The following is a 25,072-nucleotide window of genomic DNA, read 5'->3' on the forward strand; positions in this document are numbered from 1 at the left end:
AAACAATTGTAATTTGTCTCTCTGAACAAATCCACGCTTTGATCAATTCACCAAATTTCCTCTATATTTTTTCACCCGAGTTGGAGCACGACAGGCTGTCTACTAGTTCACGAAAAATCAGAATGATTTATTTTGTTTATTAAGGAGGAAAAATTTCTACACAGCGAGAGCATTTTAAGCTTGACGAGCCAAATATGAATAAAATTGTAATAAAATATAACGGAAGAAAAACATTAATATTCTGTTGGTGAGACTGAAGATGAGATAATTTTTTGGTTTACAAATACATGAAAAAATATAGCGAGGTTTATACCGCAATTAGTCTTTGTCAAGTGAAATTGCTCCACCTTTATTTTAAATAAATTGTTATTTCAATCGCAAGACCGGGCCATCAATCATTTTTAAGCAAAATTAAAAATTCCGTCGTAGGCCTAAAAGACAGACAAATAATTCCTACTCGGCTTAATTACATTAACCCACTTAGTTCCACTGTTAATGACTGTTAAAATCGCAGATAACGAAGCCAAAGTGAATTATCGTTTGACCATTAATCCCAATATAGTGCCGGGTGTGTTCTTTGTTCATTCCGCTCTCTCGCTCAAGTATTCCAATATTCAAATTCGCCTCAATTAAAAACAATCCCGAGATTGGCGAAACTGCATCGTCCGCAACAATGCAAGCCGATGACTTGAACATTTTTTGAACAATTTACCATGCAACTGTTGCCGCATTCTCCTCCACTTTCAATTGAATGAATATTACGGTCATTGCATGAGAAACATTCAGTGCAATTAAAAAAGTCCTTACGGAATTCCAAGAGGGGAATAAAATGGGAGGGATAGTCTCGCAAGTATTGAGCCGGGAGCAACACGCACGCGTACACACGCTCCGGATTTCCGGTTGGCTCCGGTCTCTGTTTTATAATACCAGCTGATCCGGGTTTGAAGGAATGCCGCCGAATTCGCTTTTTGCCCGGAAAAGTGTGAGAGTCATTTACGTTCCACCAACGACCGTTTAGTGGCCCGGAGGGACGCTCACGTGACTGGATAATCCTCCGGGCCCTCAGTCAATGGCCCCGACACAAACGAGCGTTTTAGGAAAGTTTGCGGCTTCGATCAATAAAACGAAAGAAAATCAAAACAGGTGTCGGATAAATTAATACAGCGCTCGCATAACGATTGTTTGTGTTAGCCCAAATTATTATTTAATTCTTGTTGGGGAAAAAACGAACGTGGAGACGAGGAAATGGATGATGAATTGGACGTATCCAAGCTACAAAACAAAAAATTTGGCCGCTTGTATTCGAATAAATCATTTCTGACTTATCTTCCCTAAGTGTATTGGAAAATCCGATCGAAAAATCGGGAAATTTTCATTAAAAAACCTGTGGAGTTCGAATCAACCACTTGAAGAAAATTGAGATTTTTTCGCAGATGCTACCGCACAAATTACTGCACCCAAATTGCAGTCTCTTTCATTTCAGTATCTTTTACGTAATTGTTAAAACCAACGTCATTTCCACGTGATAATCCGCTATTTTCATTAAAATAACACTCGAGCTTATAAAATCCACATTAGTTACGTCACTCGCAGAGCTACATCTTTTGTTGAGAGCTTTGAGCGCGTTGTGTCCTAAAGCTCGCACATTGTTCTCGTGATGTTTCTCGTTTATAATCCTGCGAAAAACAATAGCTGCGGAATATCATTTCGCGGCTTATGTCACGATAATTTATACACATGTGGCTAAAAAATGATCCCACAGACGGTAAAAAAGGACAAATAATTAAACGCGGACCGTTTATTATTTTTCATGCGAGATGAAACTCGCAACCGACGGCTAAAATATCATTTTTTCGCTGCTTTACATGCGTTGTCGGCAACCAGCCGAACGCCAATTCCTGCAACTCCTCGCGTTCCTGCTCTCCGCATCGAAATGGCGAAGATGGTGCGCAAGTGCCGCGCATTCCGTTTCCTCAAGTTCTTCACGCAGCCTCAGAATATCTTCTGTTGGGAACGTCGTCTGTCGTTAACACCAACCAGTGGTCAAAGAAGACATTAGCAGGAATGACCAGCAGGAGGGGACCGAAGACAGCTGTCAGCCGTCTATCATCCATGCCACTGCGACGTCACAATTCTCCGTTTCGTACCAGGAAAGCAGGATAGTGGCAGAGCTCGCTGGAGCAACCCCAGCGCGCAATACCCCAAAGGGAGGGATGATTTATTGACGGGAAAATGGCGCCGGATTTGGGCTCATTGAAATGGCGACGCGAATTGTTCACATCACTGGACGCAGTTTCCTCACTGGAGTGGACAATAAGACGGATATTTCGGAAAAAACAATTTTAATTGAGCTTGAAACGACAGCGACGGTCAGCTGCGTTTCACTTTATTCTAGTTTTGACTGTAATTACGAAAAATTGCAATCCGAGTAATTATGTACTAAATAAAACTCGAACGTTGGAATAATTTATTTTATTGCAATTGTAACAAAATAAAAAATCCTTCAGGAGGGAAGAAGCCAATTGATACATTAAGCGGTGCTTGAAGCTTTCAGCTTCGCGCCAAAGTAGGTTTGAGTCGAAAACGTTTCTCTTGTCAATAACTGGGCCTCTCTGTGTTGCACATGTGTCAACCCTTTCACATATCCCACACATGACGTAACATTTATGGTTACACATGGTTGCTGAATAGCGAGCACACTTATCAGGAGAACATCCGACTAGGGAGGTAAATGAATTTTCCACACTAGTGTCGGTAACACAGTCATCTATTCCGGTTTCTGCCTCAAAAACGCAAAATCAAAAGCCTAGTTATAAATTTTCCAGAGGTAAATTATTGTCGTTGATCGTTTTGTTAAATTTGGGTAAAATTGTTTCAAAAATCGGAATTTTCGGTGTGTTTAGTTTGCGGAGCTTTCCGGGGATGGCGCTGGAGCGTTGGGTTCAATTGCGTTCGTGCCTTCTTTTTCGCTCTTGTCCGGTGTGGATTTTCTGTTTCAGTTGAAAGTTTGAATGGAGCAAAAATCGGTGCCGCTCGTACACATACGAGTTGTATTGTGTACCGATCGGTGCACACGAAAAAAAGTGATATTATTTTATTAGTTATTTTATTAATATTACGGCCACTGTTTCCTCGAAAGCAAAATTCTGTTTTCTGGCTTTTTCCAGAAAATTTTTATATAACGTATCAGGAACACAGGAGCATAGGACAAGTCAACGCTCGACTATAGGAATTTGTGACGATCCTAGCAGAAATATCCCCATGGACATTCTCTATTTGGCCGAAAAAATATTTTAAAAACCCCCTCATTCAACGCCGAATTCGGTTTGTCCAGCCGAAAGAAATCGCAATTAAGTAAACACAAATCAAGCATTCTATTATAATAATAACAATAACACCAATAAAAATCTAATTTGCTGCGAATTGGAAATCAAATGCTAGTCGAGAGTTTCCCCAATTGTGGGAAACGCTCATTTGCACAAAAAATTCGAGCGCAATAAAACGTGAAACAGGTGTCAAAGCCTGGATGAAAAAGAATGAATAAATACAGCTGTATTTCATAATTTCGTGCCTGGTCTGTACTCAACCTTCCCTGCCTCTCATAATCTCCTAATATAAAGTCTTCTTCATTTGCATAAAATTGTTAAGGATTCAGAAGAAAATGACTGGCACGAGGGCCACTGACGAAACAGAATTAAAAGAAACACATTTTTATTTGTTTAATCTTTATTATCAAATAATTATAAAGCAGACTGTTGCGTCTGAGCAGTGGCCAAATTTTTTAAACATCATCTTACTTTGTCTCGTTTTGAAATATTGTAAAATAAAAAAAATACATCTAAATCCCCCATGCTGTTCCACACCACATACACCACCGTCGTCAGCGGTTGTGCTGTGCCGATGCACGCGCTAACATATCAACTTTTGCAGGAATTTCGATCAGGATTGCAGGAACGGTAAGTGTGTTCGATAAACACTCATACTAGGTACGAAACAACGAAGCGATTGGCGACTTCTTGATGGTTCATAATCGCCCAATACGACAAAGCTAGCAAAGGCGGTCCTGGGGGTTGGCTGAAATGCTGGGGCGTAGCCCTATCACCTCGTGCACACTCCCTACGGCTATCATTTATTCACTGACAGGTTTTGACTTGCAGGGACCGACCAAAGCTAGGAGGGGTTAATGGCAACGTCTGTGTTCAGCGGATTCCTCTGCTTTATATTCGCTCCTTAATAATTAAATTGACGACAGCAAAATTAGCAACAGCTTCGAAACGGGGATTTTGAATTGTCTTCGTGAACGTTTCTTGAAGAATCGTAGAAATTTTTTCTTCGTTTCTAATGTTAGGATTACGCCAGATTTGGCATCGAATGTTACGGAGATGGAACACGTCATCGTAATCGAAGATCGATAATGTATGATGATCCCTTATAATATACCAAAAATTTAAAACCTATGGAACCGCTTTTGTAGCAAGCATTATAGAAGTACCGATTACATTTGATTCTGTTAGTCCGAATGCAATTTTCAAGCGATTGGTGTTGTCTTGCTTGTGTTCATTTTCGACGAGAATTTGCTCCAAACACGAAAACTTCGAACACAACGGTATACAAGTGTCGTATTTTTGAGACAAGATACGAGAAAAAGTCAATCGAAATAAATGTCGAGTATTTTAAAAACATGTTTTCTTATTTGAAATTATTTGAAACACCATTTCAAAGTTATGTTTTCCCGTTATCCGAGACGGTAAAAGTCTCTCGCGTCGTCAGAACTCTGTCATTTCATTGGTGCATTTTATTTGTTTGGTGGTTTTCAAAGGATTTCTGCTGTAATTTGAATCTCATATTTTTTTTTTTTGGTTTTGGGTCGTTGTAATGAATTAAGTAATTAATAATTTGGAGGAATTCAATAAATTTCAATTATTTTTCTCCACGTTTGAAAATGCGAGTCAACAAGTAGAATATTCCGTCCTGCGGTTTATGCTGTCCTAATGAAACGAATGCGCTTTGGTGCTTAGTTTGGGACATTCGAGGAACTCTGTTTTCTCGTCGCTTGGCCTTGCTGCTTTGCTTGTTCTCTAACCAGCTACAAACCTTAATCATTTATCATATATTTGTTTCGTTTTTATCGATCGTAAATAAAGATATTGAAACTTGATTGAGACTTTATCTGAGCTCCAGTTCCAAAATTTTTGCATCAAAAAAAGCCAAACAAAATTGCTACCTTCTTTCACCAATATTAACTAAACTAATAAATAAATAGCTGCCACATACAGGAGTATTTAAAATATTTAATTATTTTTATTTAAGAAGGAAGTGAGAATTGCATGTCAGACGCACCCAAGCGAATGGGGGTAATACCCTTGAGGAAAAAAATAATTGGCTTACTACACAGAGTATTAAAAATTTTATTTATTACTTTTTAAGACAGAGTGCAACCAAACTACAGATTTTTGCGAGATTTTACTGTGCTACCTGTGATTCCATTTTATTTTTTTTTTAAACTCAATGCGGTACAAATGCCTTCATTACTGGTTGTCTATACTACAAAAATAATCCTGTGAAACGAAAAAAATGAAAAAGGTTTTCCCCTTTCGTTTTTTTTTTTAGAAAACGGCAATTTGATAATTACTTTGCACAAAATAGATCCACTTTCATCTTCCAGTCTTTGGAAAAACTTTTTACCAGATTCCATGACTAATTCTATTGTTGCGATAACAAAAAGTACAGTTCGAAACGAATTACTTTGTTATTATCACGAAATTCTCTTTCCTGCGTCAACAAACTTATTTTCCATTCAGAGGTGACGTTTGAAACACGATACCAGGGGGCGGTTTATCAGTCGCGACGCAAAAATAATTCTAATTCTAGTCAGGTTCCATTTATTGATTTATTAGACAATTAAATTTTTGCTGTTGATAATTAATGGCTCAGCAGTGACGAAGTTGACATAACATAAGGCTGAATGACGCACTTTTGTGAGCAAAAATCCATTGAAAAGAGGGTTGAATGCACGAAATGCAAGAGCAGCTCTTGGTGAATCAGTGCATTCGAGCCGATTTCATGGAGAAATCACATCGGAATGTTCTACCAGCACGAAGCCAGCGAATGCATGACGTTACCTCCACTGTTACCAGGAGTAACCACGTTCATAACAACTCTATGATAAACCTGACTCATTGTTAATCAGTTGTCCGGTGGATTCGGCCAGGTAGACTCGACTTCGTGCTGTTCCCCACTCAGCGTGTTCAAAGCAAACATTTTATCTCCACCTCTGGACAAAAATTCGAACGGTGTGATAACACCAAGGAAATTTGTGCGTCAAGTGTGTGTGTGGTGTGTTTTTATCGATTGTAGTCCTTGCTCAAAAATCGGATATCTGCTATGGTAAGACGCGCGATTTTTCAGGAAGAGGAAGTGTGGATGTGAAGTGCTCTTCGAAGGTTTTGGTGATGAGTTCCTGGCCTTTTCCGTGCTTTTATTTCCCAGTCGGTGCCGCTCAAACTCAATTTGTTGCAAAATCAATGAGACTTTCATCGCTAATTAACCTGAATCGGGACGTGATCGCAGTTGCTTATTTTGCGTCCAGAAAAACCACGAGCAGTTTTGGTCACCTTGGAAATAATCACTTGTGATTAATTTGTGACAAAAAATAATAATAACGCTATTTCCAATTGTTTATTTCATGGTCGAAAAGTTTAATTGTGCATATTTTTGTGTTGACCAAAACTTTGGACAGCTTTCCTTTCGGACAATGATTGGGGCAAATGTTAGAAAGTATTGTTATTGGTGTATTTGCCAAATGGGTGACACACTCAGATTTGGGTCAATAAATTAAACCACTGTCATTGGCAACAATTGAACAAAAGCGACTCCAAGTATATTAAGTACCTGCAAATATTTGGCTTATGGTTTACTTAGCCTTGGAGAAAGATCGGTGTTGAAACGAGCGTAGCGTATTTTTTACCATAAATTTGGGAAAAACTTATGCAATGATTGCGCTATTGAAAAAATAAAAATATTCTAAAAATATTTGGCTTACATAAAGTTGTAAAAAATCGTTTCATGCTTAATGATTTGCACCTTTTGGCGGAAATAGAGCATAAATTTCTCCCTATGACAGTTTCACTTTGTCCGCAAAATGAATCAAAATAATATAAAAATCGCCTGTTGCGTAATTAGAAACTGCATTCAATAGGAGTTTAATTACTTGGACATTTTCCTGCTCTAGCGTGACACTTTAAATTGCTACAAATTGTTTTAACACTTTCGTTCCTGAGATGCTTCAACACTTTCCTATTGAATTCAAATCAAACATCATTTTCACTGCTCATTTTTGGAGCGTGTCATCGCAGATCTGCAAAATCGAACATCCTGATTTCGTGCCACATATCTTGCGAAGCAAAGCCTCGTGTATGCTTGCCGTATGGCGGAATAATTAGCTAATTAACACCTAGAGATATCTGCAGCTGGCAACGTACTGTGGTCACTTTTTCAACTCCAATGTCCTTTATTTTAATGACTGGCCTTTTAAATCGGAAACCACACTTTCCCTTGAGGCATGCACAAAAAGTTAATGTTAGACGGAAGACTAGGTCACTAATCTACTCCCGATTTTGGTCACGTAATAAACAATAATTTCAACAAGCGATGCGTAATTTCGAAACATTTGCGTTGCAAAAGCATCTCCAGTTCAGTAAACTCGCAAGTGCAGAACCTTGAAAAGTCTCGATTAACATTTTTCCAATGATTCGCTCCATAATTAGAGCTGGGAGATTCGACTAGAATATCACTCAGTAGATGCGAGTGTTTATCTTCCTGCAAGTCGCGGAAGTCGATTTGAAAGCAGTTACGGTTAGCAACTCAAGAGTAAAGAAGTCAGCAACGTACTTGTTCTGAAAATTGAGATTTCTCCTCCAAGGAAGCCAAGAAATGTTAATCTGCGAGCTATTAAATATCTCTAACGAAGCATGGATCGCTTATGTAATTCTAATTAAGTTCTTCGCCTAAGACACACCCAATACTTGGGCACTGCTGACTAATAATTCAAATTCCGACACGACAACAACAAACCTTTTTCGAATAATTGTTTTACGTCAAATGTTTATCTGGTGCTTGTTACCATCAGTAGGCGTATTGTATCGTATGATTTCGAACGATTTTGTGAAGAGCGACTAACTGTTCATTTTAATTGCACAGAATAACCCGAGCTTGACATTTTTTCAAATACTCTCGTAAGAGCACCGTTATTTGGCAATTTGCCTATTGTAATATATTATCGCTTACGTAACGAAGAATAATGAAGCATGAAATTTGAAAAATCTGCAAATTATGTAATAATTGTCCGCAATTAGATAATCCTTGCTTAACAATAATAAAAATAAGACTACATCTGTCCGATTATTCAAAACACTTTCGTTCTTTTCGTGAGAATTCCTTGTGACTTATTGTAAATGGGTGTGAACTGAGTCACGGATTACACCCAAACAAACAGCGAATTTCCTGCTTATTACAATCGGTACGACATGCGAAAGGCGATCGAGCGATAATCCAAGGAGTGCCTTTTAAGAAAATGCTAATAAATCTAAAGAGGTTGAAAAAGACTTTATTATAATCGTGACTGGCTCAAGGTATGCAACAACGTGAGGAGAATGGATGATATTTAAATTCAGCTTTGTACCAGTTGCACTGCCTGAATTAGCAACAATTTGCCGGGACGAGGCACAATGCAGATGGACGCACAATGGCAGGGCAATTGGGCAATTGAGACCAAGTGCAACAAAAAAAATTAAGGAATAAATCCAGACACAACTAGAAAATTAGTTGTTTTTTCGCCAAAACGTGAAAATTCACCTTGAGCAACCTGTGCGGTGTTGTTCTTGTCCGTAGAGATATGTACACTAGTTTGTCTTGAATTTTTGTTTAACTGCTTTGCTGCCTCGAAAACAACAGCAGGAATGTAACTTAAAAATTACCACCTTTGATGTTTATCAAGAAATTTAGAATTGACTCGAGAGAACTTCTCGAGTGATGTAATTTTAATTCCTGGGACTGATGAATATTCAAATTTGGACCAGGCTTAACCTCGATTCAGCCAATTCAGCACGTAAACACTTCCAGTCTAATTGCCGCTTGCAATTGGACAAATTAATAAATTTCTAGTGAAACTGAAAATTTAACCTAATCAAGCCCAATGGTCCGTGCAATTAAAAATTAACTTTCCATTAACACGAGTTAATTTGTTGCGTATTTCCGCAACATCACCTTGCCGATAGCATCAAATATCATTCGCAACAGGACAAGTTTCGTTAAAATTATGACGAAATTTAACCGGAATCAGCTTAGAAAGAGAAAACAGCATGTTATGCGAGAAGAGTCTTGAATAACAAAGAGGAAGGTGAGACTCTTTTGCATACAAGAAGCTTTTTCTAAATGGAATATTTTATGCAGCGGCGACTCTTGGAAAATCCCGCTAGAAACTTACATAAGCAATAAAATATTGAGCGCAAATATCGGAGATTCAAGGTGATTGAAAACTGATTATCTTCAGGATTAACTTAAATTCTGTATTGTTATCAACTTTCTCTCGTTTTTTTCAAAAACAGAAATAGCGTGTGATCGTTGGAACCGTTCTTCACTTACGTAAGGCTTTTCCTAATGTTGTTTAAATGGCGCAAAAAATCAATTTCTACAATCCCAAACTTTCAGTCTAAGTGAAAAATAAACATTCCGTGTGTGGATACACTTATTTATGTCAAATGTAACGGTACAAGATTCGCTTCGAGCTGTTAAAAAGGTATTGATGTCTTGCGGATACGACTCTTTCTTTTGGCATAACTGTATTCAAGGAGATTATTAAATAAAGCGTAATCTCTGATTGGATTCGCTCGGAGAACTTTGTATGCACGGCGAAAACTTATATGTTACCCACATACCGATATGGTATGAGAGGAGAACTGGGACATGGTTGCGAATAATTCGTGGGTGTACTATTGACATTTTCTGAAGAAAGAAAAGAAATCGTGCGTACACGTGAGTTGTCACTCCTGACATTGACTTTTGTTCACGTGTGCGGAAAAATGCACATTCCGATATCAGAAACGTGTAAACGAGATGTTTTGATCCTGTGATAACAACAACATAAGTTACATCCTTTCGATGCAAAAATCAATTCTCCAAACTACTTTGTAAAGCAAATAAAGCACGCATTATGTAACACTTTATAGCGGAAAAATCCCCGCAGTTATCCAATTCAAACTAATTGTGTATGAAAAATTTGCATGTGAATGGCCAAATGGGCCTTCAGGCCCTAATCTGGACTCAATTAAAGACTGTCAATGATTAGAATAATAATGCCATTATCTTATCTTATCAAATAAGGAGCTCAGTACTAATTTTGCTTCCAGATAATCGAGTTTTGGTGACAACAATGCCAACATTATGGGCTTCACGGTTCAGTTCTTGCTAGGTATGTTAAAATTCGCTTTATTTGACTTTTGACATTAATTAATTGGGAACACAATAAATTAAAAATGTTGTGCGAACCTACTCATTTGCAATTCAAATTTGTTTGTTGTACCAGCTGAATTCATGTTCGATTTTTGCACAAATAACACAATCTTATCGTAATAATCCAAAATTTGGCATTGTTTATCTCGCTGACTCACGCTGTACATTTTTATTGTGATAATTGTTGATGTAATATTCATATTTCTTGAGAATTTCGCTTGGTCAGGGTTAGACTAACAATGAATCGTGTAAATTTCTGCACAAATACGGACCATAATTGCAAAACCTTATTAACTCACTTGTATGGGCATGTAGTTCAAGAGAGTCAGACATGGAATCAGCTTGAGAGTAATATAATTATGTTTACGGTGACTATTCAGTGTCATTGTCCTTATCAAAAAGAATGAGCTTTAAAAAGCGTGCAGACGGTTTGTCGATACAGTTAAAGTGCTTAACACACACTTTCCGTTACGGTTCTGGTCTAATTTTTGTGTTTTTAGGCACGTTCCTCGTCCTTTTATGCTGCTCCTCGATCCGAAGTACTCAAGTTAAAAATGAGGAAGAAACGACCGAAAAAACCCAAATCGAAAAGATAACTGAAGCGAATCTCGAAAGCAACAAACCAAAGACTGAAAATAGTACTGAAAATAGTGTAGGAAGCAAATTGCAAAAACCCGAAGAAATTGGCCGATCGATTGATATCGAAAAATACGTTTCGAAAGAATTTCACAATAAAAATAACGTTTACACTTTACCAACCTCGCCGGATACTGAGAAATACATAGATCCGGATTATGATTTCCACGCTACGACTCTGAAGCATCATGAACACGAGGAATTCAACTACGAGTCGGAGTTAACAACGCCGAAGAGTTCGATTTTCGATCACAGGTACAAGGAAGCAGTGGAGAGTGTTGACCAGAAGTTGGAACATATCGATGATTCGCATGAAGTTTCGGCTGAAACCGACTCAAAGGAAAGTGTCGACTTGGAGAAACTTTACGAAGAAACGAAGAAGAACGACACCAAAGCCGATCTGAATTATATCAACTTTAAAAATGTGGTTGCTAATGATACGGGTAGTAAGAACTCTTTGCGGAAGAATGTGGTGCTCGAGAGTGGAACTAATTTGAATTTCCAATCATCCTATAATCACACAACGATCGATGAAAATGATAGCGGAAATAACACGATTCCGAAAGAAGATAAGAAAACTGAAAGCACGACTTTGAGCAATGTGATTGCCGTTAAAGGCGAATTGGAAAAAGCCGAAAGTTCGACGGTTAAAGCCACTTTAACCACCCGAAAAAGTCTAGTTTTGACCAAACCTCCGTCGAGTCGCAATTCGAGCCATATCTCAATTTTGAGCAACAAAATTGAAACCGAAACTGTCAAAGCGATCAACCCGACAGACAAGCCGAAAGGAGATAAAGAAAATTCCTCCGAAAGCTACACCCAGAAAACGCCCATTGACATAACAAAGCGGGGCTCAGTCAAGTACGCACACACCATTTCAACCGAACCGACAACAGTCTCGAACAACATCAAAAAATCGGAACAACTTTTGCAAGAGAATCAAGTGATTCCAGTCCACGTTGAAGCACCTCCAACTGCCATAAACAGCACAACTGAAACTCCCTCAACCACAACGCCCGAAACTGAAACACGCATTACCTACTCGATTGAAACTAGGATTAAAAGTGTTTCAGTGGGGACACAACCGCCGACTGAAACCACAACCGACGCACAAACAACCGAAACTACGTTTTTATCAGACAGTACTGCGCCCACAACGGTTACAACCGAAAATCCTGAAACAACTGAGCCCCTAACAACGACTGAAATTACAATCACTACCGAAAATGCAGTGAGAACCTCGAAAGGTTTAAATTTCGGGGAAAATGTGTCCACAATACCGACTGAGGTGGACGTGACAACGACTGAAAAAATGTTCGAAACTACAACCGAAGAAATGGTACCGACTAATTCTCTTCCGCAAATGTTCTCAGAAAAAATGTTCACAACTGAGAAAATTGCACCGAAAATGTTCTCAGCTATGGGCTTGACTACGACTGAAAAAATGTTCCAAGCGACTCAGGAAACAACTGAGAGAAGTGAACCCACGAGAATGTTCTCAGATGTGGCCCAAACTACGACTGCAACTCAGGAAACAACCGAGAAAATTGAACCTACGAATCATACTCTGAAAATGTTCCCAGATGTGGCCCCGACTACGACTGAGAAAATGTTCACAGCGACTCAGGAAACAACCGAGAGAATTGAACCGACCAATCATATTCCGAAAATGTTCTCAGACGTGACTCCCGAAAAAATTCCAGCGACAACTGAGAGGATTACACCGACGAATTCAATCGCGAAAATGTTCTCAGATGTGATTCCTGAGACTACGACTGAGCTGGAACCGACTGTTTCAACCAACCGCACAAATGTACCTGTTTTTAGAAATGTCCCTACTGAGCCAAGCGAGCCTGAAATCACTGAAAACTTCACAATAACTTCAGATTCGTACGAATCCAGCACAGGGGCTCCTGACGACAGCAGTGGTAAAACCGCCGCAATTGCTATATCTTCGATCGCTGCTGTTTGTCTTATTGTAATAGCCGGACTTCTGGTAAGTTATTATTTTTGAAAACACAAGCACGTAACAAATTTTTAGGTGTTTATGCGGAAGAGACAGAAGAGGTTTAACTACGGGCAAAGATGCCGGCCTGTGAGTCTCGACGACTACAGTATGGACAACGTCTCCGTGTACAACAGCGTTCGCAGGAAGGGAATGTTAAGAGGGTCGAAACGCTCGTACGGAAATCCGGCGTTTGAGGACCCTGTCACCGTCACTCACCCGCTGAACTTCCCGGCTTTGGGGAAATTTGCAACGAATTTGGAAGACATAAAGGCCGAATTTGAGGAAATCCCCCAGATCACGGCCCGAACTACCGAACTTCCCGAAGGATGTGAGACGAAAAATAGATACGCGAATGTGATCCCACTTCCAGAAACGCGCGTTTTGTTGAACCTAATTGACGGTTACCCCACCAGTGACTACATAAATGCTAATTATGTTACGGTTAGTTTTTCAAACTATATGCTAATTTCCCTCACAATTATATATGTGATTTAGGGCCCCAAAAACACAAAGGGGTATTACATAGCGTGCCAGGCGCCTATGCAGAACACTGTTGATGATTTCTGGCGCATGATTTGGGAGCAACAATGCAAAGTTGTTCTAATGGTGACCCATTTGTTTGAAAACGGGGTCGAAAAATGCGTTGATTACCTGCCGCCTTCGGAAGTGCTAGACTGTCACCGCCTCTTTGGCGACTTCCAAGTCACACTGAAAAAACGCGAAGTCAAAGACAAGTATATCATTTCCAGCCTCCAACTAAAGGTACGACTTGTTGCAAAAAAGGGGGAAATAAATAACACCCGTTTTCAGAATATGGTGTCAAATAGCTGGCGCGAAGTCACGCATTTCTGGTACATGGGGTGGCCGGAAAAAGGCGTCCCGACGGAGGCAAATTCGCTCATTGCATTTTTGATAGAAGCCCGGAGTTACATGAAATCGTCGTCGATGGATAGGGTAATTGTCCGGTGTCTAGTTGGTTGCATGCTCACTTGGTTTTAGAAGGACGTTACTAATGGTAATTTGGCGAATGGTGGCGCGAAAAATGAGGTGAATCCTGTGGTAGTGCACTGTAGTCCTGGGACAGGACGAACAGGTGTGGTGATAGCTTGTGATATTGCGATACGAGAGTTTGAACAAACCCGACTTGTTGATGTACCAAGGATAGTCTATAAGATTAGACGGGATAGGGCGAGCGCAGTACAAACTAAAGAGCAGTACGCATTTATTTATAAGGTATTTGGTTTAGCTGTTTGTTTCGTTGATTAATTGTTTGATTACAGGTGATTACTCTTTACGCTACTAAACTTACAGGCGGTGCTTTAGATTCGTTATAATTTAGTTAGTGGTGAAAAAGCTTCAAGCGTTTGTGATAAATTCATGTTTTAATGTACATTGTTAAGTCCTGAAAGTTTAAATGTAAATATTTTCATGTATATAAGTTAGTCTTTGCTCTCTATCCAACTTTATTTAGTTAGTTTTGTGTAGATAGAAATGTTATATTGTACAATATTAAGCCTTGTTTATTGTTATTTCTTTAGAGATTTATGTTGTTGAATTCACATTTGATTGTGTTCAATGATAAAAAATAAAAACTGTGTAAACTGACGAAGCCTTTGTTTCTTCTCCCGTTACCACACGTAGCATTACGTAATCCGATATTTTATTGAAGGTACAGATTTATCTGGTTAGTACAGAATGAAACAGTGTTCATTTACTTATACCATTAAAAAGTTCAAATCAATTACTGACGTTCATAGCAATTATCCGATAATTGGCGAAACGACACAGCTTCAAAAATCTTTGAAAAGAAAAACAAACGTGGAACAATTGTTTCCACGCCGATGAATTAAAAAGCCAGTCGGAAATGTTTTATCAGATATTTATTTAATTAATCTTAATCGCTGTAATAATTATTTTGATTATTATGCGACAAGAGGACATTATTATCCTCACGAACGAAAAAACGTATGACACTCCATTACTGGTTTCGTCTTGAACTTTCCGGGAATTACAGTAACAACTTTTTAATCATCTTCGAAACAGAACGATTCCAATACTCGTGGGGGATACCCAACGCAAGCCAGTTTTCAAGATTATTTCATTTAAAGGCCAAAAATGTTAACGGTTCATTGCGACTCCCCATCAGTGTTAATCGACTCAAATTAATTTGCAACTTATTCAAAACGCGTAACGATTCCTCAAAATTGACAAATTGTTAACACAAATTTGTGTATTGCGAAATGAGAATCAGGTACGGTTTGATTCGTCCCAGATTTAACTGGATTTATCTGCCGAAGTTACCTCCAGCAAGTTTTAAAATCGCCACAACTGGTAGGTAGAATTTTAAAAAGGTGAATTACTCTTTCCTCGTATTAGAAAAATCAGAGCCAAGTTGGCAAAATTCAGTCAAATACAACGGGACTCGGAATTTGAATTTAAAATATTTTATCTTAATTGCCTGATTTACATGCGAAACCTCTTATTTTGCTGGTTTTTTCTTTGGCCAAAACTCGCGCTGGCCCAACGTCTGAAAGCTCAGCGGAAGTGGTTGAGTTGTTCTATTTATGTTTCAGTTTCGTTCTACTAAAGATTAGCCAGAAATACATATGGAATAAAAAATCAATATTCTTAATAAATGAGGCAATTTTGCAACACAAGAGCATCTTGATTTCGCTGGAACGTAGGCAGAAAATCAATGAAATGTAGTGCGATTTTCATATTATCATTAACATCCACACAAGGAAGGTTAAGCTAAAGGTAATAAACCAAGATTTGACATTCTTCAGTGATTAAAATTGGGGTGAAGGTTGTTGTGTGTTTATTTGAAGCACTATTTTATTAATAATCACAATTTTTACACCCGGTCACCGGAAATTTTAACCAGTTAAACAATAACTAGAAAAAGACGAAAAATTTCACCTTGACAATAACTACATCGATAATACGTGCTAAACTATTACACTTTTTTACGTAGAAATATTTTTTAATTTGATAAGGATAACAAAATTGTCTTTTTTGAATTCAATGTAAACGATAAAGAAACGCCTTTAGTACTTTTCCTTCACTAGCGTCTAATTTTAGTTTAATGTTTATTCTAAAACATAAAACTTTTGGAAACGCGTAGAATCCCGAATCAAAAATTATCTACTAAATTTGAAAAAATCGTTGCTTGTAAATAGAAAATACACAGTAGAACAAAAATTGTTATGTCCATTTTTTGTTATTCAAGGATATAAGACATAAACATAACAAAATTTTACAAGTGTTATGCATTTGAAGTATTTTGAAATTATGTAAATTTGGGTTTTATAATGTTGAAAAAATATTTGTTTTTTTAATGTTTTATAGTGTATTATTCTATTGAAAGCTAGCAAATAAGCAAATAAAAAATAAGAAACAAATTCCCAATATCTTTATACCAGTATAATGGTGTTTAGAGTAATTAATGCGACCATAAGATACTAAAACATAAAAAATAAAAATTTAGTAACAAAATAATATTACGGACCCTATTTTTGCTTCTGTTTTACCTGTACATCCAAAGTGCATGAAGAAAAAACATAGTAAATTATCTAATATCCAATATAATACCCGAATATCTAATATATTATGAAGCTCTGCGGGTAGGCATGAGCTTTTTCCTTTTCTTACTCAAGTCACAATGACTAAAAGCTTATTTTGTAGTGGGTAAGTATGTAAGAGTAAAAATTTTGCATAGTTTTGCAAGAATTCTTCATATACCTTAACCGAATACAGTGAGAAAAAAATGTGAAAAAAATTTGTGTAGAATTTTTATTTTATAATAAATTAAAACCACTATTTGTTTCCTTCTAAATGGCATACACAATTATTACGATAGAACATAATTAAAGTTATACTTATCTATACTATTTTTTTAATTTGCATTGCTAAACTTCCATAAACAGCTCAACTATGAAAAATAATTTCAGTGAAAAAACGTTTTTATTTAAAAATAATAGGGATTAAATTAATTTTACTTTTGACAATGCAGAAATTATTAATCTAAATAGAGTTTTCTGTAAATCGGCCCCAAAGATTTTGTTAATTTCTAAAACGTATAAAAAACAAACTAAATAGTGCTCTTATCATTTAAAAAACCTGTTATTAAAATAGTTTTAAGCGTTTTCGATTGAAAGCAGCGCAACTTTTCCCATTTGAGCAATTAAAATTTCTTATCAGTTTTGATTTTGCGTTTATGAAATACCAGTAAACGCATTGTTTTTGTCACTACTGGAACACTTGAGTTTGTTCACAATCGTACGATAATAAACAAAAATTTTCGAAACAAACGTTCAAGTGCGTAAAATTTCGAGAACGGTCCTTGCGGAGCGTTCTTCTCGCCATTCCTGGCAATCGGCCAGTTCGCAGCAAATATCAATTCCGAATCACCATGAATAATAGTATTTACAGTCTTAAGTATATTTAGTAATTTTCGCATTCGACATGTATGAATCTGCGCGTTGTCCATCAATCGGCAGGAGTACTTAAAGAAAGCTCCTGCTCAAACATTGCAGTTTATCCTCTGAAACGCTGAAAGTCGGCTCGAGGTAGTCAAGTAGCCCTCAATGCCTAGATAAAAATCCTCGCTCGCACTCGAAATTTCCATTCATTTCGAACCGTATCATTGAAAGTGTCGCACCATGGATGGCCGCTTCACTCTTCAGCCCAGTGCCGGTATAGACAATGGTGCTTTCCAGTTACACGAGAACGGGGTGAAAGAGGACACTATCAGTGATTTGAAACCGACAGCAAATTATCCGATCCAAAAACGCAAAAAATCGCTCGTGCAACTCACACGCGAGGCGCTCCCGAGGTTGGAGAACTACAGGAATTCCCGAAGAGCGGCCAAAAGGCCCTCGCTGGGCGAATTACACGGCGGCGAAGACGTCGTCAAGGTATGTTTTAGCTCACCTGTCGATAACACACGTGAGGCAGTTCGAGCTGGAATATACTCACTCGAACAATCGTTAACTCTAGCTTTTTCAAATTGATGTTTAATGGCACCATAATTTATATGGTGTACACAAAGCGCAAAATTTTACATTGTGCGAGAATTTTAATTAGTTTGGCCAAGAAAATTTCATTGCCGGTAAATGAGCGCGCTTAAAGGTTGGGGATTATCAGTATGACAATAACAAAATTTGCATTTGCTGATTAACGACGAAATAATCTAAATTGTTGTCTAGTGCCTGGGGCAATTTATCGTACGACAAGCACTCACAATTTTACATTTTAAAGAATGTAACAACGAACGATACACAATTTGGGTTTGTTTAGCTGATTCCAACGATATCCGACTGAAACAAGATCGCTGTAGATTACTCTATAGAAATGGGCAAAATCTAGAACTACTCGTATTTCGCTATTACGTTTACGCAATTTGTACCAAATAAACTATTTGAGTACTTTTTGTTCACACATCTCTCCTCATCCGAGTTTTCTTTGTTTCAGTCAACATTTTTGATTTTTTTTATTTCTATTTTTCTCAAAGTGAAATGTGTAATAATTTATTCTGTACCACCCTTTACTTTGATTCCTTCAGATTTATTTACATACAAAAAACTAGTTTGGACCCATTAACTAAAATTAAATTAAGGTCCTCAGTACCGATATTAACCTTTTTAGTTAAGATATTTCACATTCGAGGGGTTAGAAAAAATCGATGTATAAAATTGGGTAAATTTAAGGAAATCATGAAAAAATCATAGGAAATCTTGCCGAAACTACTCAGTCAGAACTTTATACTGATAACTTACTTTTTCTTTCTCTTTTTATTTTATACTAAACTATGGTGTTCTGAGAGCAATTTTTTTATTCGGCAAAATAGTCCAGTACATGGTTTTTGACTTTTTGCTCAGTAAATTTAAAAATAATCTTCTTTTGAAAAAAAAATTCTTTTGCAAAATATTATCTTAAATTTTGTGGTTTGATAATATAATTATATCAGATGATCAGTTTCAATCCCGAACACAAGCGTAATCATAGTTTATATGGTCACCCGGTATATGAAAAAATTACAAAAAACTAGTTTTGACCTCATTTTGTTTAATTTTTTAATCGAACAGTTAGTAAAATTGGGATCAACAGAACAGGTTTTAACTTTTGTTGAAATATTTTTTCATATGAATTATTTTTATCACACGCAGAAACTTTATTGATCTGTTTTGCTTCTTATTTTTTAAAATCCAATTCTGTTTTTTATTCTTGTATTACATTTTTATTTTACGTATGCTCCCATTTAAATTATTTAAACCTTGGTAGTTTTTTTATTCAATTACCGTCACCAGGGTTTATGTTCCTTATAATCTTCATTAAAAATATCGCCATGAAATAAAATAAAAATAATGAAGTTATTGCTTTTCCAAGTTTTATTCAGTAACGTAGTCGAAAGTATTGACTGAAAAGAAGTGGTCCCGCGAATAACTGGTTTTAATTGTTTAATTATTATGAAATCTAGAATTTTTTATATTTTTTGCTAGCGTGAACCCAATGGCACGTCCGAGGAGGAGGTCCCAGCCCCTGGCAGCCACGATGGCATCAAACTGGGCTGGATCCAAGGCGTCCTCATCCCCTGCCTCCTCAATATCTTCGGTGTTATGCTATTTTTACGTCTTTCGTGGGTCGTTGCAGAAGCTGGAATTGGTAAGTAATCATCGTCTGGCAGATCAAACCCACGAAATAATTTCATAATGGGCAACTTCGAGGCAAAATTCGGCATTTTAAGCGGCTTCATTACCCATAATAAGATGTTTGAAACCGAAGGTATTTTCCAAAACGACGTCAGTTTTACTGCGTCTCGGAATTTTATTTTTGCTCTCTTTTGTTGCAATTGTTAAATTAATTAAAACGTCCAGTCGACGATTTTATTGATGTTTCCAGATTTATTTCACGATTAATGTAAATAATTTACATGGAAACACAGCAACTATTTAAAAAAGTGCCGATTCTAATGTAAATTATTTAGATCTGCTAACACGCGGCCTTGCGAAGGTCTTTGTCTTGAAATAGTGAATAAAAAATAAAACTTTCGACCGTGCAATAAATTCCAGGCCAAAGCTTGGTCATAATCGGCATATCAGCCGTGGTTTGTATCATCACCACCCTCTCCTTGTCGGCAATTAGCACAAACGGCGAAGTCAAAGGAGGTAAACCCCCAACCTCCTCAAAACCCCAAATCTAAAAGCAATTTCCAGGCGGAATTTACTACATCATTTCGCGATCATTGGGCCCCGAATTCGGGGCTTCCGTCGGCATTGTCTTCGCGTTCGCTAACGCGGTCTCAGCCTCGATGAACACCATCGGTTTCTGCAACTCCTTGAGCGATCTCTTGGGCCGTTACGGCCTAAAAATCATCGACTCGGGCATCAACGATGCCCGCATTATTGGCATTGTGGCCATTTTGGTCATGATTTTGATTTGTGCCATCGGGATGGAGTGGGAATCCAAAGCCCAGAACATCCTAATCGTGGCAATTGTGGCCGCTATTGTGGATTTCCTCGTCGGGGCCATAATCGGGCCCTTGTCGGACGAAAAACAAGCCCAGGGCTTCACCGGCTTCAATTGTAAGTTCCGTGGTAATTTAAACCGACCAATAAGTGGTTTCTGGGATAGATACGACTTTTGCGACGAACTGGGGCCCGGATTACCGCCGCTCGGAGGGCATGGACTATGATTTTTTCCAAGTTTTTGCCATTTTTTTCCCTTCGGTGACCGGAATTCAGGCCGGGGCGAACATTTCCGGGGATTTGAAGGTGCGTGTCTGGGAGGGTTGATTTTTTTTGACTGACGATTCCAGGATCCGGCGTCAGCGATCCCGAAAGGGACGTTTTTGGCTTTGGTGATTTCGATGGTGACTTATGCGATTTTTGTAATGGTTGCCGGAGCCGCAGCAATCCGGGACGCCAGTGGCAGTGTCGGGGACCTAGTCAACGGAACGCTTTCCGGTTGTTCCCCCGACTGCCGGTACGGGATTTTCAACAATTATCAGGTGAGGACTGTCAATCACTACACCAGAAATAGCCCCTTGAAGTGTGTTTATGTTTATGAATAATATTAGCCGAAGTTTGAGCTTTATGCTTTATTTATTTGTGTTTTTTTCGCCAGAAATTCAGGTTATTGCGTGTGCGGCTTTGTTGTAAATGACACCCTCGGACACACCCTCATTTATTTACGTGACGTCAATTATCGAACACGTGTCATTTTCTCGGACGATGTCTTCCTAGATACACAAAATTCGTTTAAGAAAATTGTGGATCGAGTTTAGTGACTAAATTAAAAATCCGAGCAATGTTTACACAAATGGACAAAAGGCAAAAGGATATTTTCGGTGACGTCAAGAAATATGTTTACTTGGCGGAACTAAGTGCATGTGGGAGGTGGTTGCTGTTTATGAAAATTCAGATTCGCAGAAAAGCTGAAGCGAGTTTTTGACACGGAATTATTCAAGCAGAAATAAATTACTGCGGCTAATCTAATTACGCAAATTGATTGCTATCGATGATCAGATATGGACGGAGTACTTAACATAATTACGCGTGGCATTTTTTAATCTATAAAACGCATCGAGATAATAAATGTCCTGCCACTGGGCACACTTTTGCGATTTTAATCGATCATAAGTTTTAAATTTAAATATTTGCATGAATTTAGCATCTTGTTTTGCCTTTTTACTTGTCCGTGATAATTTAAACAAACCTTAAGGTTGTTGTTTTTGTTAATAGAAATGGTATTGTTTCCTCGAGAAGCTCAAACAAGTCACAGTTGTCCCAAACGCCACTATTTCTGTTCCTAACAATGGAAAATAATGTTATTGCTCAATCTCAAACCTTGTGATATATTTCTCTCGAAACTGAAGCTTTTTTACAATGTTTACAAACCCAGGCGGCACGTGTAATTGAAATATTTGTCGAGAATAATAAAACTTGAACGAAGATAAAATCGGAAAAGAATTTCCGTCCAATTTGTCCACTTTAGCTTGACCCAAATCGCCAGCCTTTACCTAAAATTGCAGACAAGGACAAGGTTCCGCTCCATTATCGCGGATTTACCTCAGATAACGATCGAAACATTCCATCAATTCTCGAAAATAAGTGTAAATTAGCACATCGATAATTTATTTATTTGTGCTCATTGACGAGCAGATTGTTCCACAAACAAACGCTTTGACACCCAATCCGCGTAAACAGCACTTTCCGGTGCGATATTTCCACCGCATAAACAACCAAATTTCGCAGATGATGGAGATCATGTCGGCTTGGGGCCCCCTCATCTACATCGGCTGCTGGGCGGCCACTTTAAGCACGGCCCTGACCAATCTCCTCTCGGTCCCGAGATTAATCCAGGCCTTGGGAATCGACAGGATTTATCCAGGATTAATCTACTTTTCCAAAGGATATGGCAAGGCCGGGGAACCGTATCGAGGATACATTTTAACGTTCCTGGTATCGGCGGCTTTTCTCCTAATAGGTGCGACTCAATCAACGGAATCTGGCACAAATCTAAACCGACTTTTGCAGGCGAATTGAATGCAATCGCACCGTTGATTTCCAATTTTTATCTAGCCTCGTACGCCCTTATCAATTTTTGCACTTTCCATGCCGCGCTAATCAAACCCTTGGGGTGGAGACCGACGTTCAAAGTAGATAATCTCACCAAATAATCACGATTAATCAACCCCTATTTTCAGTATTACAATACGTGGTTAAGCCTTGCCGGGTTCATCAGCTGCGTCGTTATCATGTTCTTAATTAATTGGCAATCATCCCTAATTACTTTCGGCGTAATTATCGCCTTGTATCTCTTGGTGGTTTACCGAAAGCCAGGTACTGTTCCACACAGTGTGATTTTGTGCATTAACGGAAAAATTTAGATGTTAATTGGGGCTCGTCCACTCAGGCCCAGACGTACAAAACGGCCCTGACAACGGCCCACCGCTTGATAAACATCGGGGAGCACGTAAAAAATTACAAACCGCAAATTTTGGTGCTTTGTGGCTCCCCGTCCTCACGGCCCGCTCTAATCGATTTTGGTAACTTGATAACGAAAAACAATTCGTTGCTGATCATCGGGGACGTGACAGAGGTACCGCGGAACGCCCCCTTGTCTTATTTTTAATTGAAGTTTCCAGGCGAGGCTGCAGCACCGGGCCAGGTCGGCTCGCATCCAAAACGTCTACTCCTGGCTCAGGATTAACAAAATCAAAGCCTTTTACTCGATTTTGGACAACACGCAGTTCGAAAACGGGGCCAAGGCTTTGCTGCAAACGGCCGGCATCGGCAAGCTTTGCCCCAACGTCCTCATGATGGGTTATAAGAACGACTGGAGGACTTGTCCCCGTGAGGAATTAATGGCTTATTTTAATGTTTTACAGTGAGTGTGGTTAAAATTTACGGGTTGGGGCTCAAACTGTGTTTCAGTGCGGCGTTTGACCACCGCCTTGCTGTGACAATTTTGCGTCTGAAAGACGGTCTGGATTACAGTAAACTGATGGGCGAAGATGATGGTTCGCCCAGCGAGGGCACTCTGTCCCAGCAACCCACAATGGATTTGCGAGGTTTCGCCACAAGTAGTATGATGCATGCTGATTCGAATTTAAGTTTAGCTGACTTAGGAAAATCAGATACTGTTACGTCTAAAAATACAATAAGTAAAACAGTCGGTGTCATAATAATCCTTTTTTTAATTGCTTGATTGCAGACGGGGTCAAAAACGGTCACGGGTTGTTAAATTCAGTCTTTGCCAAGAAACAGAAAGTCGCTGATTCGACCCCCGACAAGACCAGTGTGCAACATATCCCCAATTTCGCAATGGAGAATATGACTCTGTTCCGAAATAAGCAAAACAAGGGAAACATCGATGTTTGGTGGTTGTATGACGATGGGGGCCTGACGATGCTTTTGCCGTACATTATTTCAACCAGGCAGCATTGGGCCAATTGCAAGCTGCGAGTTTTCGCCCTCAGTACAAACAAAAACGAGATCGAAGAAGAGGAGAAAAAGTACAATTGCATTACGCTGTGGCAAAAAAACTGACAATTTTTTCCAGTATGGCGTTTTTGTTGTCGAAATTCCGACTGAATTACTCCAGTTTGAAAATCGTTTCGCTTTCGGATAAGCCACAAGAGGCGACGATTAAATTTTTCAACGACATGATTAGCGATTTTAGGACGAATGAGGACCTCGATGATGGTAATAATAATTACGAAAAATTCCCCAAGTAATTTTTTTGCAGAATCCAAGGTTTCCGAAGCCGAGATTGCCTCGCTTCAGGATAAGACGTACCGGCAGTTGAGACTTCGTGAGTTGCTGTTAGAGCACTCGAGTGAAGCAAATTTGATTGTCATGTGAGTTGGGAAATGTTTTGGTGTTTGGCTTATTTATTTTCCAGGTCTTTACCGATGCCGAGGAAAGGCAAATTATCAGCGCCTTTGTACATGGCATGGTTGGAAGCGCTGACCCGGGATTTGCCCCCGTATTTGCTAGTGAGAGGGAACCAGCAGTCCGTTCTCACTTTTTATTCCTAAGGAACGTACTCAAGAAGTATTCTTATACCAAAAATGTTATTGATAGCGTTAAGTGTAGTTTACGTGCCTAAATATTTATTTTATTAACTGTAATAATTATGTAATCAAATTTTATAAATTTGTACGACGACAAAGACTTTAATAAATATTTTTTGTAGAACAAGTCGTTTACAATTCAATTATTTCACCTTAACAAAACGAACTCAGTCCGTCTTTAGGACGCTCTAAAAACAATCGTTTTCTTTTATAATTTATTTCCAGTTCTTTATTTAAAGATTATATTTTTTTCTTTTTGTAGTTACGTTGTTTTTGTCACCCTCAGGCAATCTTTGCCGGAGATTCCGAGCCATTTTTAACGCTCTACAGAAACAGAAGAT

General features: G+C 38.5%; 2 protein-coding genes and 1 long non-coding RNA gene across 4 annotated transcripts; 2 read left to right on the forward strand and 1 right to left on the reverse strand.

Annotated features, from left to right (window-relative positions):
- The first annotated feature begins 6,158 nt into the window (after positions 1 to 6,158).
- Positions 6,159 to 14,758, forward strand: LOC661622 (uncharacterized protein). Of its 2 annotated transcripts, none has more exons than XM_008202874.3 (8): positions 6,159 to 6,387; positions 10,407 to 10,468; positions 11,010 to 13,141; positions 13,187 to 13,594; positions 13,649 to 13,915; positions 13,964 to 14,107; positions 14,156 to 14,386; positions 14,434 to 14,758. In XM_008202874.3, the coding sequence occupies exons 2-8, from the start codon at positions 10,441 to 10,443 to the stop codon at positions 14,485 to 14,487; spliced, it is 3,264 nt and encodes a 1,087-aa protein (XP_008201096.1). In that variant the 5' UTR covers positions 6,159 to 6,387; positions 10,407 to 10,440; the 3' UTR covers positions 14,488 to 14,758. The 2 variants fall into 2 exon arrangements, with proteins under 2 accessions (XP_008201096.1, XP_972865.2); XM_967772.5 differs by having other exon boundaries at positions 6,162 to 6,387; positions 14,153 to 14,386.
- A 2,743-nt stretch (positions 14,759 to 17,501) lies between these two features.
- Positions 17,502 to 24,858, forward strand: NKCC (sodium potassium chloride cotransporter). Its single transcript, XM_962855.5, has 16 exons — positions 17,502 to 18,069; positions 19,654 to 19,816; positions 20,224 to 20,319; positions 20,368 to 20,736; positions 20,786 to 20,925; positions 20,970 to 21,161; positions 22,408 to 22,639; positions 22,690 to 22,811; positions 22,860 to 22,995; positions 23,043 to 23,254; positions 23,301 to 23,542; positions 23,590 to 23,819; positions 23,870 to 24,170; positions 24,218 to 24,360; positions 24,404 to 24,515; positions 24,560 to 24,858. The coding sequence occupies exons 1-16, from the start codon at positions 17,815 to 17,817 to the stop codon at positions 24,693 to 24,695; spliced, it is 3,081 nt and encodes a 1,026-aa protein (XP_967948.3). The 5' UTR covers positions 17,502 to 17,814; the 3' UTR covers positions 24,696 to 24,858.
- LOC135265935 (uncharacterized) lies at positions 17,573 to 18,278 on the reverse strand. The gene is made up of 2 exons (XR_010333811.1): positions 18,131 to 18,278; positions 17,573 to 18,085 (listed from the first exon to the last, which is right to left on the reverse strand). It is a non-coding gene; the product is annotated as an uncharacterized LOC135265935 (long non-coding RNA).
- Positions 24,859 to 25,072: the final 214 nt, after the last annotated feature.

Source organism: Tribolium castaneum, chromosome 4, assembly GCF_031307605.1.
Source record: "Tribolium castaneum strain GA2 chromosome 4, icTriCast1.1, whole genome shotgun sequence".
Taxonomy (NCBI): domain Eukaryota; kingdom Metazoa; phylum Arthropoda; class Insecta; order Coleoptera; family Tenebrionidae; genus Tribolium; species Tribolium castaneum.

Bases quoted from the DNA above. Each gene is read 5' to 3' on its own strand.
- NKCC (XM_962855.5), top strand. From the start codon at position 17,815: ATGGATGGCCGCTTCACTCTTCAGCCCAGTGCCGGTATAGACAATGGT. The intron at 20,320-20,367 runs GTAAACCCCCAA...AGCAATTTCCAG, and splicing joins AAACGGCGAAGTCAAAGGAG to GCGGAATTTACTACATCATT. The intron at 20,926-20,969 runs GTGCGTGTCTGG...TGACGATTCCAG, and splicing joins ACATTTCCGGGGATTTGAAG to GATCCGGCGTCAGCGATCCC.
- LOC661622 (XM_967772.5), top strand. From the start codon at position 10,441: ATGGGCTTCACGGTTCAGTTCTTGCTAG. The intron at 13,916-13,963 runs GTACGACTTGTT...ACCCGTTTTCAG, and splicing joins TTTCCAGCCTCCAACTAAAG to AATATGGTGTCAAATAGCTG. The intron at 14,108-14,152 runs GTAATTGTCCGG...ACTTGGTTTTAG, and splicing joins AATCGTCGTCGATGGATAGG to AAGGACGTTACTAATGGTAA.